Here is a 20,216-nt window from a genome sequence, read left to right as displayed (position 1 = left end):
GACCTTAAAAATAGTTACCTCCCTTGAATTTTTTTATTGAAAAATGGGGTAATTTAAAAAAAAAATCTGCTTGCATATATAATTTAAAAAATTAGATGGTTCATTTTCGGAAAAGAAAAAAAGTAGCCGTTGCATCAGAACTTTGAATGATCTAGAATATCATGATGTCCGATTTTCATTTTCTCTTCTAGTTTCTGAGATCTAAACGGGAAGGACGGACGGACAGACAGGCCACACAAAACTAGTAGTGTCTTTTCCCATTTCGGGGTTGCTAAAAATCTAAGCGCAATGGAAAATTGATTTACCCCTTATACCAAAAGTCTAACAAAATGTCTATTTTGAGCGGGGAAAAAAAGACGGCACAAAAAGAAAAAAGTGAGTGCATGGCTTGAGTTGATGGAGTGGACGCAGGTAAGAGCACTAGTAGAATAGCCATCGTGACTTTCGTTGAACTAGCTCTTCTAATTTTGCTGGATTTTGGCGATTTCGTCGTCTGGTTTATAGGCTACAACAGCAATTATGCCAATGGTCAAGGCGGGGAGTAATTATGCCTTTAGAGAGCTTCTTGTCGACACGGTAGGCTAAACTCCGTTATGTGGATGTAATCAAACGGAACCTCAAAACGAAAAACAACAACAACAAAAAAAACAACAAAAAAACATGGGCCTCAGTTTTGGAAGAAAAGCGTGCCAAACGAAAAATAGCTACCACCAAAGCGAAAGCTACCTTAATCCGCATTCACGCAGCTATTTTCTATTTATGGCAAAAGAAAATGTTTAATGTGCAATTGAAATATGATTGAACATATGTAATTAAGCTTTATATATAGATTGCGACCATTTTGAGGTAGGGCCTAAACTGAAAATTAAATGCAAAGGTTTAATTGAAATCTTGCAATTTTTCGTGAATTTCCGCGCTCAGACTGTGAATCGAAAAAACATTTATTCGGATCAGTTCAGCGGTTCCAAGGATTTGATGATCAGTGCATGAATAGTATTATAGATTAAAGTTCTGTGGATTTTGTGGAGCGCAATGAACACATTCTTGATTTAGAATTATAACTTTCGCTCGAAGTTCCTGTTTTATTGCAGGCTGCATCCGAAGGAAGCTGGGGAGGGTCAGGGACGTTCATTGGCTCTACTCGTCTTGATCTTCTGGGCATGAAGTTAATAAAGCTCTTCCTGAATTTATTATTCAGAAAGGCATACACGAATGGGTTCAAGGCCGTGCTGCTGAATGCCAGGCACTGAAAAAAAAAAGAAAAAAAAAAAGATATGATCATCAACATTCAACAGACATAAGCAGTTTGGGAATTTAAGGGCGTCACTAAAGGAGTGCGTTGTGTGTAAACCGCAAAGGGAAAAAATGCTTTAATGCAAAATAGCTTTTTTTGATAGCATCCATAATCTCAGTTTTCGATAATTAAAAAATTAACAGTCTGTTAATGATAGACATTTTTACAAAAAGACTTGTGAAGCAAAAATAAAAATAAACCTCGTTACTAGGTGATATAATACTACTAGAAGACATGAATGCATATTGCAACAAGAAGACATAACATGAAACTAGCCTAATACAATAATGAAACATAACGTTAAGACAAGATAGAACGTTACTTGGATTCGGACGTTTATAAATCTAGCAGAACATGTAGATCTACCTGAAGGTAAAATTTGAGATAAGCTTTTTGAGGTTGTGCTACTTGTCTATGTAGAATGTAGACAACTTCCAAGACTTCGATTGGAGTCCAACAGATTATGAACAGTAGGACTACCAGAAGTAACATCTTGACTGCCTTCTTTCTGTACCTGTTTCTTTGACCAGTCACACTGAGCACTACAGTACCGACTGGAGCCTATTGGAGGCAATGAAGAAAATATGTGCATGTTTTGTTTTTAAAACTTAATCAGAAGATGGTGGATGAGTGAAGGGATGACAAATGGTTGTGTTTAAAGCTAACTCGAGAGAATCTAGACCTGTTTAAGACATGGGTGTATCTTATCACAATTTCTCTTTCTGCTAGCCATCGACTATGCCATGAAAAAAAGGACGCGAATCAGACTGCATTCGGTATCCCATGGCATGAACCAAACTGACTGATGGAGCTGAACTTTGCAGATGTTTACTCGGAAATATAATCAAATGTAGGCTATGCAAGAGACAGAGACGCACTCGAATTCGGCCTCCGGATAAATCTTGACCAAAGTTATGTGTATTGGCTACAGGTCAACAAGTACTTCCGTCAACATTGGCCATACAGAGCTTGAACAGATTGAACAGTTGACCTATTTAGGCACGTTATCAGATGCTTGCCGAAGAGGGAAAAGCAGAAGCCGACTGCTATATCTGGGCAAACAAATCAATCAGACTTGAGACCAAGTTCCATCTCCTCAATGCAATCATAGTCACAACGGCTATCTACGTTTGCGACACGTGGAAGTCACCCATAAAGGTTGAAAAGAGACTTAACGTGGCTCAACAGCAATGAATGAGATGGATCCTAGGAATAACATACCGAGATCATGTCCCAATAGAGAAATTCTTTATTGCACGGGCACTCTTCCCCTGTGTGAAATGGTGTCGTATGAGATTCGCGTGACTTTTCCTGAGGCAAGACGTTTAGCAAGTCATACATAACAAGTCAGACATAGCAAGTCATACATAGCAAGTCATACATAACAAGTCAGACATAGCAAGTCAGACATAGCAAGTCATACATAGCAAGTCATACATAACAAGTCAGACATAGCAAGTCATACATAGCAAGTCAGACATAGCCACTGGCGGATCCAGAACTTTGGAGTGGGGGGGGGGCGATTTTTTTCCAAACCCTAACCCTAACGCCCAGTAAACCCTAACCCTATGCATAAACGTGCGTACAGCATATATATATATATATATATATATATATATATATATATATATATATATATATATATATATATATATATATACATATATATATATGTATATATATATATATTCGATATATGAGAATAAAATAAGAATGTTTCTCAATGTTCGGCGAAAAAAAAAACAGAACAAAAACAATCATGTTGAGGCCTTTCTCTTGCAAACTTGGGGGTCTGGGAGAGCGCCGACACCCAAAAGCGTTTTCTTGCATTTTTCACGGCTGAAACGCATTCTCCTGACATCTACAACACATCATTTATTAGTGGGGTTCGGGGCGAAACCCCGACTCCAAAAGCGTTGTCTTGCATTTTTCACTGCAGAAACGCATTCTAATGACATCTACAACACATTATTTATTAGTGGGGTTCGGGGCGAAGCCCCGACTCCAAAAGCGTTGTCTTGCATTTTTCACTGCAGAAACGCATTCTCCTGACATCTACAACACATTATTTATTAGTGGGGTTCGGAGCAAAGCCCCGACTCCAAAAGCGTTTTCTTGCATTTTTCACGGCTGAAACGCATTCTCCTGACATCTACAACTCATTATTTATTAGTGGGGTTCTGAGCGAACTCCGACTCCAAAAGCGTTGTCTTGCATTCTTCAATGCAGAAACGCATTCTCCTGACATCTACAGCTTATTATTCATCAGTGAGGTTCGGGGCGAAGCCTCGACGCTAAAAGCGTTTTCTGGCATTCTTCACTGCAGTAACGCATTCTCCTGACCTACAGCTCATTATTCATTCTATTATAAAGGGCCTTTTAAATAATGTGGAAAAATATTCTAATATGAATTTATAGTCCTTTAATACATTGCAAATACTACCGATTTGTTCTTTGAAAAGATAGATACCCCACATATTTAGATTAAGGCTTTAAGGATCGCCGCCGAAAAAAAAATATTCGATTAATAATATTCAATAAAATTCAAGCATAAATTGTGAGTTATAGTCCTAAATTTATTTAACTAGAAAAATATGAGATAGAGTAAAGGTTGGAAAAAGTCGATTAGGAAAAGATTATCTGGCTTTTGAACTCATCTCAACCGTGACTGTTATTCTGAAAAATTTCGTTTCAATTATAACTTTTCCAAAGCAAAGTCTTTCTTAAAATAGTTATGATAAATTCATGTGAAATTACACAAACTCTCTCTGGAAAGGGGAATGGCGGTAAAATGAAAACGATTAATCCTCGCTGCTTTTTATAATTTCTGCTAATGATTGCATTTTGCATTAAAGAATAGGGGTTGGGCGACTCGATATAAGAATTTACTTTATAGCATATATAAATTATATTAGTGACAGATTTTTTAAATTTTGTAATTTCTTACTATAATACAAAAAGAAAAAGTATTGGTTTGTCCGTTGGGGGTAAGGTGATTGCTAGTATCGCACTTCCACCTGTTTATATTATATAGATATTCGACTAATTTTGTTCACATACTATGATTTCTCCATAAAAGTAGGACCGCCCCCCCACTCAAAGGGTTTAGATGGGAAGGGCAGTAGAGGTATTCGCTCCTCCCCTTCCAATCGGCCAACAGATGAACGACATAATATAAAGACCGGTTAAAATACCAATAACAAGTTTTAATCATATAAATATTTAATTGATTCTGTTAGCAATATGTGATTTCTACGAATAAATAGGACCGCCCCCCCCCCACTCGAAAGTTTATGGTGGGGGGGGGGGCGGATTGATGCCATCGCCCCCTCCCGACCCTACCAAATCGGCCAAAATACTAGAAAGGGGGGGGGGGCGAAATAATCTAAAAATAGGTTGAAATATAAATAATTAGTTTATATTATTAACATAAATAATAAATTCGTATACAAATTGTGTGAATTCTATACTAAAATTCGTCCGCCCCTCCCCTTGGGGGGGGGGGGGTCGGCCGAGTGGGGGGGGGGGCGATCGCCCCTACCGCCCCCCCCCTGGATCCGCCAGTGGACATAGCAAGTCATACATAACAAGTCAGACATAGCAAGTCATACATAACAAGTCAGACATAGCAAGTCATACATAACAAGTCAGACATAACAAGTCAGACATAACAAGTCAGACATAGCAAGTCATACATAACAAGTCAGACATAGCAAAGCAAGTCATACATAACAAGTCAGACATAGCAGTCAGACATAGCAAGTCATACATAACAAGTCAGACATAGCAAGTCATACATAACAAGTCAGACATAGCAAGTCAGACATAGCAAGTCAGACATAGCAAGTCAGACATAGCAAGTCAGACATAACAAGTCAGACATAGCAAGTCATACATAGCAAGTCATACATAACAAGTCAGACATAGCAAGTCATACATAACAAGTCAGACATAACAAGTCAGACATAACAAGTCATACATAACAAGTCAGACATAACAAGTCAGACATAACAAGTCAGACATAGCAAGTCAGACATAGCAAGTCAGACATAGCAGTCAGACATAGCAAGTCAGACATAGCAGTCAGACATAGCAAGTCAAACATAGCAGTCAGACATAGCAAGCCATACATAACAAGTCAGACATAGCAGTCAGACATAGCAAGTCATACATAACAAGTCAGACATAGCAAGTCATACATAGCAAGTCATACATAACAAGTCATACATAGCAAGTCATACATAACAAGTCATACATAGCAAGTCATACATAACAAGTCATACATAACAAGTCAGACATAGCAAGTCATACATAACAAGTCATACATAACAAGTCATACATAGCAAGTCATACATAACAAGTCATACATAGCAAGTCATACATAACAAGTCATACATAGCAAGTCATACATAACAAGTCAGACATAACAAGTCAGACATAGCAAGTCATACATAACAAGTCATACATAACAAGTCATACATAACAAGTCAGACATAACAAGTCAGACATAGCAAGTCATACATAACAAGTCATACATAACAAGTCAGACATAGCAAGTCATACATAACAAGTCATACATAGCAAGTCATACATAGCAGTCAGACATAGCAAGCCATACATAACAAGTCAGACATAGCAGTCAGACATAGCAAGTCATACATAACAAGTCAGACATAGCAAGTCATACATAGCAAGTCAGACATAGCAAGTCAGACATAGCAAGTCATACATAACAAGTCAGACATAGCAAGTCATACATAACAAGTCAGACATAACAAGTCAGACATAACAAGTCAGACATAGAAAGTCATACATAACAAGTCAGACATAACAAGTCAGACATAACAAGTCAGACATAGCAAGTCAGACATAGCAAGTCAGACATAGCAGTCAGACATAGCAAGTCAGACATAGCAGTCAGACATAGCAAGTCATACATAACAAGTCAGGCATAGCAAGTCATACATAACAAGTCAGACATAACAAGTCAGACATAACAAGTCAGACATAGCAAGTCATACATAACAAGTCAGACATAACAAGTCAGACATAGCAAGTCAGACATAGCAAGTCAGACATAGCAAGTCATACATAACAAGTCAGACATAGCAAGTCATACATAACAAGTCAGACATAACAAGTCAGACATAACAAGTCAGACATAGAAAGTCATACATAACAAGTCAGACATAACAAGTCAGACATAACAAGTCAGACATAGCAAGTCAGACATAGCAAGTCAGACATAGCAGTCAGACATAGCAAGTCAGACATAGCAGTCAGACATAGCAAGTCAAACATAGCAGTCAGACATAGCAAGCCATACATAACAAGTCAGACATAGCAGTCAGACATAGCAAGTCATACATAACAAGTCAGACATAGCAAGTCATACATAGCAAGTCATACATAACAAGTCATACATAGCAAGTCATACATAACAAGTCATACATAGCAAGTCATACATAACAAGTCATACATAACAAGTCAGACATAGCAAGTCATACATAACAAGTCATACATAACAAGTCATACATAGCAAGTCATACATAACAAGTCATACATAGCAAGTCATACATAACAAGTCATACATAGCAAGTCATACATAACAAGTCATACATAACAAGTCAGACATAGCAAGTCATACATAACAAGTCATACATAACAAGTCATACATAACAAGTCATACATAACAAGTCATACATAACAAGTCAGACATAACAAGTCAGACATAGCAAGTCATACATAACAAGTCATACATAACAAGTCAGACATAGCAAGTCATACATAACAAGTCATACATAGCAAGTCATACATAGCAGTCAGACATAGCAAGCCATACATAACAAGTCAGACATAGCAGTCAGACATAGCAAGTCATACATAACAAGTCAGACATAGCAAGTCATACATAGCAAGTCATACATAACAAGTCATACATAGCAAGTCATACATAACAAGTCATACATAGCAAGTCATACATAACAAGTCATACATAACAAGTCAGACATAGCAAGTCATACATAACAAGTCATACATAACAAGTCATACATAACAAGTCAGACATAACAAGTCAGACATAACAAGTCAGACATAGCAAGTCATACATAACAAGTCATACATAACAAGTCAGACATAGCAAGTCATACATAACAAGTCATACATAGCAAGTCATACATAGCAGTCATACATAGCAAGTCATACATAACAAGTCATACATAGCAATTCATACATAACAAGTCATACATAACAAGTCATACATAGCAGTCAGACATAGCAGTCAGACATAGCAAGTCAGACATAGCAGTCAGACATAACAAGTCAGACATAGCAAGTCATACATAACAAGTCAGACATAGCAAGTCAGACATAGCAGTCAGACATAGCAAGTCAGACATAACAAGTCAGACATAGCAAGTCAGACATAGCAGTCAGACATAGCAGTCAGACATAGCAAGTCAGACATAGCAGTCAGACATAGCAAGTCAGACATAGCAAGTCAGACATAGCCAGTCAGACATAGCAAGTCAGACATAGCAGTCAGACATAGCAAGTCAGACATAGCAGTCAGACATAACAAGTCATACATAACAAGTCAGGCATAGCAAGTCATACATAACAAGTCAGACATAACAAGTCAGACATAACAAGTCAGACATAGCAAGTCATACATAACAAGTCAGACATAACAAGTCAGACATAGCAAGTCAGACATAGCAAGTCAGACATAGCAAGTCATACATAACAAGTCAGACATAGCAAGTCATACATAACAAGTCAGACATAACAAGTCAGACATAACAAGTCATACATAGCAAGTCATACATAGCAGTCAGACATAGCAAGTCAGACATAGCAGTCAGACATAACAAGTCAGACATAGCAAGTCATACATAACAAGTCAGACATAGCAAGTCAGACATAGCAGTCAGACATAGCAAGTCAGACATAACAAGTCAGACATAGCAAGTCAGACATAGCAGTCAGACATAGCAGTCAGACATAGCAAGTCAGACATAGCAAGTCAGACATAGCAGTCAGACATAGCAAGTCAGACATAGCAAGTCAGACATAGCAAGTCAGACATAGCAAGTCAGACATAGCAGTCAGACATAGCAAGTCAGACATAACAGTCAGACATAGCAAGTCAAACATAGCAGTCAGACATAGCAAGTCAGACATAGCAGTCAGACATAGCAGTCAGACATAGCAAGTCAGACATAGCAGTCAGACATAGCAAGTCAGACATAGCAGTCAGACATAGCAGTCAGACATAGCAAGTCAGACATAGCAAGTCAGACATAGCAAGTCAGACATAGAAGTCAAACATAGCAAGTCAGACATAGCAAGTCAGACATAGCAAGTCAAACATAGCAGTTATACACATCAAGTCAGACGTAGCAATTCAGACATATAATAAAATTCCGAAACAAAGAAAGCGAAAATGAAGCCGTAGACCTTCTTAGAAAACCTAAACTCCGTGGGCATCAGCTCGTAAGAGACCGTGGAAGTCGCCTATGAGCGATCTCTGAAGAAAGAATTATCTGCTCTATGCTAGGACCTAAGTAAAGTTGTCCTCCCGTTTTCAATCAATGTAAAAATTTATTTATCTACTAAATATTATATTGTTACGATTCTCTCTCCTAATCAGTCTTCTGTAAACACTGCTAAACACAACACAACACATCAACACATCAAGAACTTGACAACAAGAGCTCCACAATATCGGGTACTTTAATAATGAGTGAATAAGTAGATAACAGCCAATACTAGACAATTGGCATCAAACTCATCAACAACTAAAATGTCACTCTGTACATCACCGTACAAAACTCTACTGTCTCTCTTTCTGGACTTGTACATCAACACATGAGGACTCGACCAGGACCGACTTCATAGCCGACTAACAGTCCCGGTCTCGACGCTCTCCGGTCTTGAACTGCCGCTTTCCTACACACTGTTTCCTCGTACACGCAGGCTTTCGATCACATGACCATAACATTGGTCATATTTGCGTGTAATCGTGTAATCGTAGTACTGTCCCTTGTCCATGGCCCCGCTGACCTGAGTGATTCACGTGTGTCAGCTGAGCCTATAGTTAACCCTTTTGCGCCGCCAATAGGGTCGTAACACTGCCCCCTTCTCAGATTTGTCCGTCCCGGACAAAATCTAGCACACGACATAGGCAGTGGAGGTGAATCGATGCAGGAGGAGGTCTATCGGTGGGGGCGACAATGGGCTTATATTGCCATCTCGATGGAGTCATCTGTGTTGTCTGCGTATGTCTCTTTCTCCTACTCCAGTTGACCTTCACCTGGCTGCACTGACGTCGTGGTTGCATCGCCGTGCACTTTGGACTCAGCAAACGTCGCCTTCTTCGATCGCTCACTTCTGAGGGCAGCCACTTAACACACGGGGAGGGATAGGATGTCAGGACTGGGGTCACCAAGATCGTTGGCCTATCAGGTTGTTTCATAGGGCTTTCAAGAGACGGGTTTTGGGAATGGGTATCAGGTCCACAGGAGGGGAAATAGTGGCACACATCATCTTCAGGCTTGTCCGGAGGGCAAACTAGTGGAGCAAGTTGGCAGCACTCCACTTGCGAAGGACCCTCATCTTCAGCATCAGGCTCCAGTTCACTTACTTGACCATCATCAGGGCTTCTCACTATGGTCTCGTCAGCAGGACAAAAATTTGTTGGGTGCAGACCTTGCCGATGGGTTCCTTGGAGTTGGCGTTCTCCCTGCAAAGCTAGACACACAAAGTTCTTGCCAAACATCTGGGTGCAGCCATCAGGATTCGAGTTCCTCTCATCAGCACTGACAGATTGACAGATGTCTTTAATGTCCTCAGCTACAGGCTTGAGGTAAGACACGACGTTGTCTTGTTCTATCTGGCTAATGGAGGCACTCACGTCATGGACGTCTGTAGCAAAAGCGTTGGTTGAACTATTTGTCTCGGTCTCTTCTCTTGTTTCTTCACCTGTTTCTTTCTGCGAGTCACCCTTGATCACATTCTGAAAGCCAGCCAACATCTGTTTTTGAAATGTGATCAAGAGCTCTACCACATCAGGTTCGAGTTCAAAGAGGTACGTGTTCGGATCTTCCTCTTCATCCACCAGGGCTTGCCGGAGACGTTCTTTAAGAGTTTCGTTGTTCCTTTCGTAGTACTTCAGTCCTCGCCATTTCAGCTCTTGTTTCAGTTCTTTCAGATTCAGTTCATCTAGCAGTTTTACAGAAGCCATAGGAAATCCCACTTCTGACACCAGTGTTACGATTCTCTCTCCTAATCAGTCTTCTGTAAACACTGCTAAACACAACACAACACATCAACACATCAAGAACTTGACAACAAGAGCTCCACAATATCGGGTACTTTAATAATGAGTGAATAAGTAGATAACAGCCAATACTAGACAATTGGCATCAAACTCATCAACAACTAAAATGTCACTCTGTACATCACCGTACAAAACTCTACTGTCTCTCTTTCTGGACTTGTACATCAACACATGAGGACTCGACCAGGACCGACTTCATAGCCGACTAACAGTCCCGGTCTCGACGCTCTCCGGTCTTGAACTGCCGCTTTCCTACACACTGTGTCCTCGTACACGCAGGCTTTCGATCACATGACCATAACATTGGTCATATTTGCGTGTAATCGTGTAATCGTAGTACTGTCCCTTGTCCATGGCCCCGCTGACCTGAGTGATTCACGTGTGTCAGCTGAGCCTATAGTTAACCCTTTTGCGCCGCCAATAGGGTCGTAACAATATAATAAAGCATACTTCGTCTTTTAACACAAGAGAAACATTTTCAGTCTGATAAGGACAGTTGATTAACATGCATGACGCGTAGGACGTAACCATCTTCTTTTTTGAAGTAACGCCTGTATTATATAAGATAAGATAAGAAGACCAAGCTGAGTAATTTGAAATAGAAAAGTAAATCTATAGATCTATGATCACGGCGTCCCTACCTTCACCCACAATTTGTACACGATGATGCCATAAGTGATGAGTATAATCACGATAGGAAGAAAATAACAGCTAACCACGTTCAGCCAGTGAAGTGTCAGGACGATTCTGTCATAGCCATCTCTGAATCCACAGTAAGCATGCTGGGACTCCTGGTGAAACAACAAATAGTGTTGCATGTTAAATATTAATCCAATAGTGGCCTTTAGTGTTGCATGTTAAATGTTAATACGATTTATATACATTTACATCAAGTCAGATATTTATTTTTCCTTTTGATAAAAAAAATATCTACGACGTTTAACCAATCCAATCATCATCTTAGGAGTGAAATGAAAGATGTAATGGTGCACACTAACTACTAACTTATGAGAATGGACGTGACGGGCCAGTTACTGTTCTCGCGTTTTACCAACAGATCTTCTTCTGGCGACCGGCGAGTTACCTAGAGGGTAACGTTGACCTAGGAATCACGTTCTATGAGCAACATTTTCAGAAGACTCGATTTGCTTATTAAACTATTGTTCCTTGACATTAGCTATTGTTTTTTTTTTCTCACTTATGCAACATTAAAGCCTCTATGAGTCAGTATTCAGCTTTTAAAACCATATAGATCTACAATTAGTAATGAATACGATTTACTGTATTGGGAAGATGATGCTACTTTATATTCTGACCATAATAAAAGAAAACAGCATGGGATAAAAAAAATAAAATCAAAATGGCGGCTAATGATTATGTGTATTTACGTTTCAAATTAATGGGCCTCATTCACCAATCGTAAACAAACAACATTTAGCCACGTGACAATATTGATAAAACAATTAAAATTGCGTATCACGTGACAGCCTTTCTGGATTTCGTAATTTATATAGAAGAGAGAAAGAACCACGTGGCAAAATCTTGTTTGTTTACGATTGGTGAATGAGGTCCATTGGCTTACAAAGATTATATAAAGGCCTACTCTGGCGATAAAAGAAAAGAAGATGTATATTCGTCTCACAATCTATAATTGTTTGCGATTTCCAGGAAAATCTTAATATAACATGGCCGACCTTTCAACATCACTTCTAATTGTTAGAGCTAGCTTTAAGTCAAAATCTTGCGTTCTCTCTCTCTCTCTTTCTCCCCCCCCCCTCTCTCTCTCTCTCTCTCTCTCTCTCACTCTGTGATCATTAATTATTATTAGTCTCACTTCAGGGCAGTACTGTCCGAAGGCGCAAGGTTTTGGCCACCGTCTAACTTTGGAGAAATAGAGATACGGTGAACCGGTGAGCAGAGCCAACAACCAAACAAGGATTAGTATAAGGATGGCTCTGTGAAGTGTCTGAGGAAAAAGAATTTGTTCATTTATTACAAAGTTTAAAGCAACTCACCCTGTCTGTCTGTCTGTCTGGTAGAAATTTTGAACACGTTATTTCTTCCACCCCGATTCTCGGATCAAGTTGAAACTCTACACAATTAATTATTGTACCAAACAAAACGTGAATCAATAGAAAAAATAACCAGTTAGTCAATTAATTACTGGTAATTAATTATTGTGTGTGATACCCAAAAGGGAAATTAATCTTTCAGTATTAAGATATATTGCAAAATATGTGGGGTTTCGTCCCCTTAGATAACTGAACACGTTTTTTTTCTCCCACAGCCATTCTCGGATCAAGTTGAATCTATAAACAATTATTTATTGTACCTAACAAAGCATGAATCAATGAAAACAAAAACCAATTAGTCAATTAATTATTTAGTTAGGATATCGAAAAAGGGAAATAAATTCTTCAAGTGGAGTTCTTCCCCATGGCCCTTAGATATGCTTTTTTTTTTTTAAATTTCTTGTTAGACGTTTTACGCAATGTAATGTGACGGAAATTTTTAAAATAAACATAATAATTGTTAATTTTAAGCAACATCTATGTTTCGTTGTGTTGTGGCGAGGCTTTTTATTTTTAAATATAATTTTACAGAAGACTAGCCGGATATTACCCGCGGCCTGCGGGCCTTAGTTTGTGTATTACTAATCTAGTGGATTGGGTTAAAATCCATGTCAAACTTAAATAATGTTCCTTTCAGGTTTTTCCCTTTCGCCAAGAAAATAAAAATAGTTTTGCGAAATTGAGTTTACCCGTTAATTATCTATTATTATTATAATTAATTATCATATCTATTAAAAACGTAAGTAGCGCGAAAACCCTATTTGTTAGACAGATATAATGAACGAATTTATGTAAAAATGCTTTTTAAACACACATTTGAAGGTTAATTTTATTCAATAATGAGATATATAGATTATATATTGTATTTTGATGTGTCAAAGTAAATACTATCTGTGCAAAGTGTAGTTTTAAAAATTAGATCTAGAGCTAGACCCTTTCGATCTTCTCTCATGTAAACATGGTCTAGATGCATGAAATAGTAATACTTTCATAGAGTTAGGCAACTTTTTTTTTTTTATGATCATAAGTTTGTTTTAGGGTTGCTATACATACGTCACGGTTCCAGTTAGTACCCTAGGAACATTTCTGTGAAGCTTTATCAAGATTGGTGAAACGGATTTGATTTCTATGCGTAACATACATACATACATAAATACATACATACATACATACATACATACATACATACATAGCCTTACTTTCTGCTTTAATTTATAATAATTTATCGATGATCTTTGCGAAAGTTTCTACCAATGCGATTGTCTGACCTTTTCTACTCCTGTACAAGCGAGTACAAGGCGGACAATGTTCTTGAAGAGCAAAAAGAGGTTTCGCGTGTGTGTGTGTGTGCTGGTGTTGAGGGGAAAAAAAGAAGCACTAGGAGGTATAATCTATGTAAATTGTATTCAAAGAACTGGGAAGGAAAAAAAAGATCTTGAACAATGGTCTAGAGCAGTGGTTCCCAAACTTTTTTGTCTCGTAGACCCCTTGCCATGTTTTCTGATTTTCGGTAGACCCCCTGCTTAACTTATATTGCATTTTTACACATTCATAAACTAATTTTTTAAAACTAATTTCTAACAGCAGTGTATAAATTAATTAATTTGCCTTATGTATTATTGTACAAGTTTTCACAAAGAGTTTCTCGTGTAGTTCTTGATCTTTCACATTTGGCTCAAATATTTGTCCTGCGGAGCTGTTTTCACAAACAGGAAAAGAGGCAAAGGTGAGTTACTGGCGCCTAAACCAGTAAGCTTCGGGCAGGAGGAACTCATTAGCCTTGGCATACAGCCCACCTAGCCGAAGGAACATAGAATTCAAACCTCTGCTGCTTTGCAGCTCAGCTATACACACAAACATGGGAAAGGCTTCGTGGGTCAGCCCTGGGGAAAAATATGGAGCTGAAGACAATTAGGTAGTTGGCAGCTTTAATGCTCATCCTACCGATGTGCCCTTGAACTGTAGTGTTACTAAAAGAAATTCGTTTCATAATATCAGATGAAGGTTTGTGTAAAACAGTTTTTAAAACTACTTCAATGTTTTATCTAGTGTTTTTCGTATTTGGCTATAGGTATAGAGATCTTGTAAGACGCTCACAAACCACCATCTTTCCTATATGATGTTGAAGAAAGATTTTGTGGATCTATTTTGACATTTTTTTCTCACTTTTATCTTTTTATCAGAGTGGCATCGTCTCAAATAATGCTTTAAGTTTAATTGATTTCATATGGTTATAAAAAGGCAACCGCTTATTTAACAAGGAAATAAATAATCAACGCTTTAAAATCAAGATTTCTTTTTGTTATCTATTAGTTACATGTAGACAAAATTAACTATTTAGATTAGTATTGTAATTAAATACAACTATTTTACTTTTGAATAGTATCGATAGTATTTATAACTAAGGTACAAATCATTTATAAGTGTTTGAAATAGTTACATTAATGGGGTGTGAAAATTAAAGTCATAGACCCCCATAGACATCTCATACAACCCCAATTTACTTTTTCACTTTCGTAGACCCCTTGGAAGTCTTTGTAGACCCCTGGGGGTCTATATAGACCACTTTGGGAATCACTGGTCTAGAGTTTAGGATGTTGCTAAGGAAATGCATTGTTATACATTTTTGTGTGTTTTCCAATTTTTTAATGTATTGAAAAAATGTTGATGTCAGGAAGTAGGATGGTAGGCTTATAACATAGGCGTAGACCAGATCATGCTTCAGCTTGCCGTTACTGGCAGTGATCAGAACTTGTAAAAGCAAGTAGCTTTCGAAATGGATAGCTGGAAAACTCAAAATATTGTATTATTTAAATGTTCGATTTTAATTGATAAATGAATACCTAAGATATTTACACTCATTTAAATGGTATTTGAATGGAAGCAATTCAATGTACGTAATGTAAGTCAGGAGTCTTGCTTTCATCACCTGTACAAATCCAAATCGCAAAGGATGGACAATAGCGAAGTATCGCTCACCGGCCATACAGCACAGGGTCAAGGTACTGGCAGTGATGCTGCATTGCATTAAGAAGGTCATAAGTTGACAGGCAATGTCCCCCAACATAAACTCTGTGTTAGCGACTAACATTAAGTTCAATGGAATACACGTAATGCTGTAGAGGTGAAAAAAAAAAACAACAACAACAATGAATTGAAATGTTAAAATAAAACGTCCAACTTACTTAACTAAAGCGTCACTAACTGCCATTAAAAATATGTCAAACTTACTTAACTAAAGCCTCACTAATTGCCAGTAAAAATATGTCCAACTTACTTAACTAAAGCGTCACTAACTGCCAGTAAAAATATGTCAAACTTACTTAATTAAAGCGTCACTAACTGCCTGTAAAAATATGTCAAACTTACTTAACTAAAGCGTCACTAACTGCCAGTAAAAATATGTCAAACTTACTTAATTAAAGCGTCACTAACTGCCTGTAAAAATATGTCAAACTTACTTAACTAAAGCGTCACTAACTGCCAGTAAAAATATGTCAAACTTACTTAACGTCACTAACTGGCAGTAAAAATATGTCCAACTTACTTAACTAAAGCGTCACTAACTGCCAGTAAAAATATGTCAAACTTACTTAACTAAAGCGTCACTAACTGCCTGTAAAAATATGTCAAACTTACTTAACTAAAGCGTCACTAACTGCCAGTAAAAATATGTCAAACGTACTTAATTAAAGCGTCACTAACTGCCAGTAAAAATATGTCAAACTTACTTAACTAAAGCGTCACTGACTGCCAGTAAAAATATGTCAAACTTACTTAACTAAAGCGTCACTAACTGCCAGTAAAAATATGTCCAACTTACTTAACTAAAGCGTCACTAACTGCCAGTAAATATATGTCAAACTTACTTAATTAAAGCGTCACTAACTGCCAGTAAAAATATGTCAAACTTACTTAACTAAAGCGTCACTAACTGCCAGTAAAAATATGTCAAACTTACTTAACTAAAGCGTCACTAACTGCCAGTAAAAATATGTCAAACTTACTTAACTAAAGCGTCACTAACTGCCAGTAAAAATATGTCAAACTTACTTAACTAAAGCGTCACTAACTGCCAGTAAAAATATGTCAAACTTACTTAATTAAAGCGTCACTAACTGCCAGTAAAAATATGTCAAACTTACTTAACTAAAGCGTCACTAACTGCCAGTAAAAATATGTCAAACTTACTTAACTAAAGCGTCACTAACTGCCAGTAAAAATATGTCAAACTTACTTAACTAAAGCGTCACTAACTGCCAGTAAAAATATGTCAAACTTACTTAACTAAAGCGTCACTAACTGCCAGTAAAAATATGTCAAACTTACTTAACTAAAGCGTCACTAACTGCCAGTAAAAATATGTCAAACTTACTTAACTAAAGCGTCACTAACTGCCAGTAAAAATATGTCAAACTTACTTAACTAAAGCGTCACTAACTGGAAGTAAAAATATGTCAAACTTACTTAACTAAAGCTTCACTAACTGGAAGTAAAAATATGTCAAACTTACTTAACTAAAGCGTCACTAACTGCCAGTAACAATATGTCAAACTTACTTAACTAAAGCGTCACTAACTGCCAGTAAAAATATGTCAAACTTACTTAACTAAAGCGTCACTAACTGCCAGTAAAAATATGTCAAACTTACTTAACTAAAGCGTCACTAACTGGAAGTAAAAATATGTCAAACTTACTTAACTAAAGCGTCACTAACTGGAAGTAAAAATTTGTCAAACTTACTTAACTAAAGCGTCACTAACTGCCATTAAAAATATGTCAAACTTACTTAACTAAAGCCTCACTAATTGCCACTAAAAATATGTCAAACTTACTTAACTAAAGCGTCATTAACTGTCACTAAAAAGTACAATGTCAAACTTACTTAATTAAAGCGTCGTTAACTTTCACTAAAAAAGTACAATGTCAAACTAAATTAACTAAAGCGTCATTAACTGTCACTAAAAAGTACATGTCAAACTTACTTAATTAAAGCGTCAATAACTGTCACTAAAAAGTATAATGTCGTTAACTGCTAGTGTTTAATTACATCTTGTTGTTTACCTGACTAAAATATTACTGACTACCACTAAAATGTATAATGTCAAACTTACTTAACTAAAGCGTCAATAACTGTCAATGTTTAATTACATTTTATTGCTTAACTGACTAAAGTGTCACTGACTGCCAATATTTATTGCTTAACTGACTAAAGTGTCACTGACTGCCAATATTTAAGTATATTTTATTGCTTAACTGACTAAAGTGTCACTGACTGCCACTAAAAAGTATACTGTTACACTAACTGAACTAAAGCGTCAATAACTGCCAATATTTAAGTACATTTTGTTGCTTACCTTACTAAAGTGTCACTGACTGCCAATATTTAAGTACATTTTGTTGCTTACCTTACTAAAGTGTCACTGACTGCCAGTGACACAATGAATACGTGCATTGTGGTCCACATCACTTTGTTGAACATCACTGTGGCCATGACCAGAATGTTGCCTACTATAGCCAGAAACAAGATGACCACCAAGGTCAGAATTAGGATCACCTTGTGGTAGCCGGTGACTTCGTGTAAATCCAAGAATGAGTCTGCACTGGAATGCGACTTGAATGGGTCTAAAGGCGTGCACCGAAATCTGTTGATGGTATCATTGAAGTCTAGAGTGTCGCAGTGGATTTCAATGGGTTTCTCTTTCCAATGGGAGCGATTATGGCGCATCACTTCGTATCGAAGGAACTTGGAAATGGCCAGAAAATGTCTTTGAATCATGTTAGTTTCCTATTAAAAGACGAAAAAAAAATGGACATGTAAACTAGATATCGCAGCTCGTTTTTTGATTGACCTAAGTAAATATTTGTAACACTTGATTTAAAAATCTCAACATCAGGCTTATCCAAAAAGATTATAATTTAATTAAATTTTTCTATTGTCAGATGTAGGTACTATATGGTTTATGGTTGCTGTCACATGAGTATCAGTGGCGTAGCAGAGTACCCGTGAGCCTGGGTTCAGGATTACGAAATTGGCCGCCTCTGGTAATTTTAAGTGTGACTGAGCCTTGAGCCATACTGTATCTAATGTGAGTGTACATTGCCAAGAAAACAACACATATGACCGAGCGCACACAAACTACACACGTTCCTCTTGAGGTAAACTAGAATGAAATCCTCACACTTCGGTTCAATTGAAAAGTCAATGCCATTGGTCAACCATGTAACTTAGGCTACTAGGATTTCGAGTCACATGATGAATCTTCTAAATGTGTTCGTCACAAATATAGATAGTATAGAACCAGAAGAAATAGTCCTAATGGGCTCAGGACAACAAAAAGTCCTACAGTGCAATTGTCATAAAGGTATAACATCAACTTCATAGCAGACCAAAGTTTTGAAGTAATTTTGTTACATTTGTTCTTATTATTATTGTTACCATTACTATTATTATAATTATAAAACAAATATCTTACACGTTAGAATTTAATGAAACGCTGCCTCCATGACAATGTAAGAGTTACTTTCTTTTAATCGATTAGGCATTTTGCTATTTTGTTTAATATACAAGAAATATAGTATAAGAGCAATAAATATACAATGGTTTAAATAAAATAATTTTAAAATCTCTATATATAATTCTCTTCGTCGCTCAAGAGTTTGGACGAGAAGAAGAAGTAAAGGAAAGATCACTCTCTTATTTCTGCGGATAGTCACCCCACGAAAAAACAAGAGGGGGGGGGGGAGAACAAGTACTCACCGGTCACTTCGGATGGCTGCCTGGTCGTGCGGTATGCGCGCTGGACTGTCGTTTGGATTTCTCAAACCCTGCCCGCTCCCATCCCCCTTTGTCCTTCAACTCTGAAAGAACATCCGAAACATGTAAAACATTTATAAACAAACATTTTACAAACACTAAATAGCAGCGCCGGACTTAACCATTGTGACCAAGAAGTCATGGAAAGAGAGCAATCTACTATGTATATTCACCCGTCACTACGTAGGATGGTAGGCTTATAACATAGGCGTAGACCAGATCATGCTTCAGCTATGCGAAACGGATTTCGCAGGGCCAAGTTTGGGTAGAGAAGCGGATAATAAGTGAAATTTAAGAGCTTGTATTAGAAAATAAATTCGTCTATGCATTTTATTCATTCTTTACTACGTACAGAATTACTTTCTGACCCTTGCTTGTAGCAAAGTCATACAGTATATCATAATAATTCTGTTTCCTACATAGATCACGCTCAATAGCAAGAATAACCAAATGTTTCAATCTATCTTTGAGAATTGTTGACCTCAAGTAATTCTTCATTAGTTTGATGCGCGATAAGCTTCTTTCATCAGATTACACAATCACGGCTAATGCATAATGCCGTATAGGCTCTTTTCTTATCTTATCTGTGAGATATGAGTAGAAAAGACACTAAAAAATGAAAATGTCCAAGTAATATAAGATATACTAGAGACAGCAGAGTTAATCTAACCTAGCCTAGAGGAACAGATTTAT

The 20,216-nt window shown here is 37.4% G+C and overlaps 1 protein-coding gene across 1 annotated transcript; it reads right to left on the bottom strand.

Annotated features, from left to right (window-relative positions):
- Positions 1 to 1,003: 1,003 nt before the first annotated feature.
- Positions 1,004 to 18,485, bottom strand: LOC106055856 (alpha-2B adrenergic receptor-like). The gene is made up of 7 exons (XM_056021184.1): positions 18,115 to 18,485; positions 15,636 to 15,822; positions 12,517 to 12,600; positions 11,276 to 11,425; positions 9,593 to 10,310; positions 1,809 to 1,855; positions 1,004 to 1,246 (listed from the first exon to the last, which is right to left on the bottom strand). Exons 1-7 carry the CDS (start codon positions 18,483 to 18,485, stop codon positions 1,004 to 1,006), a joined length of 1,800 nt encoding a protein of 599 aa, XP_055877159.1.
- Between the last annotated feature and the right edge of the window lie 1,731 nt (positions 18,486 to 20,216).

This window comes from Biomphalaria glabrata, chromosome 2 (assembly GCF_947242115.1).
Source record: "Biomphalaria glabrata chromosome 2, xgBioGlab47.1, whole genome shotgun sequence".
NCBI lineage: Eukaryota > Metazoa > Mollusca > Gastropoda > Planorbidae > Biomphalaria > Biomphalaria glabrata.
This window is presented reverse-complemented; position numbering and strand designations above follow the sequence as displayed.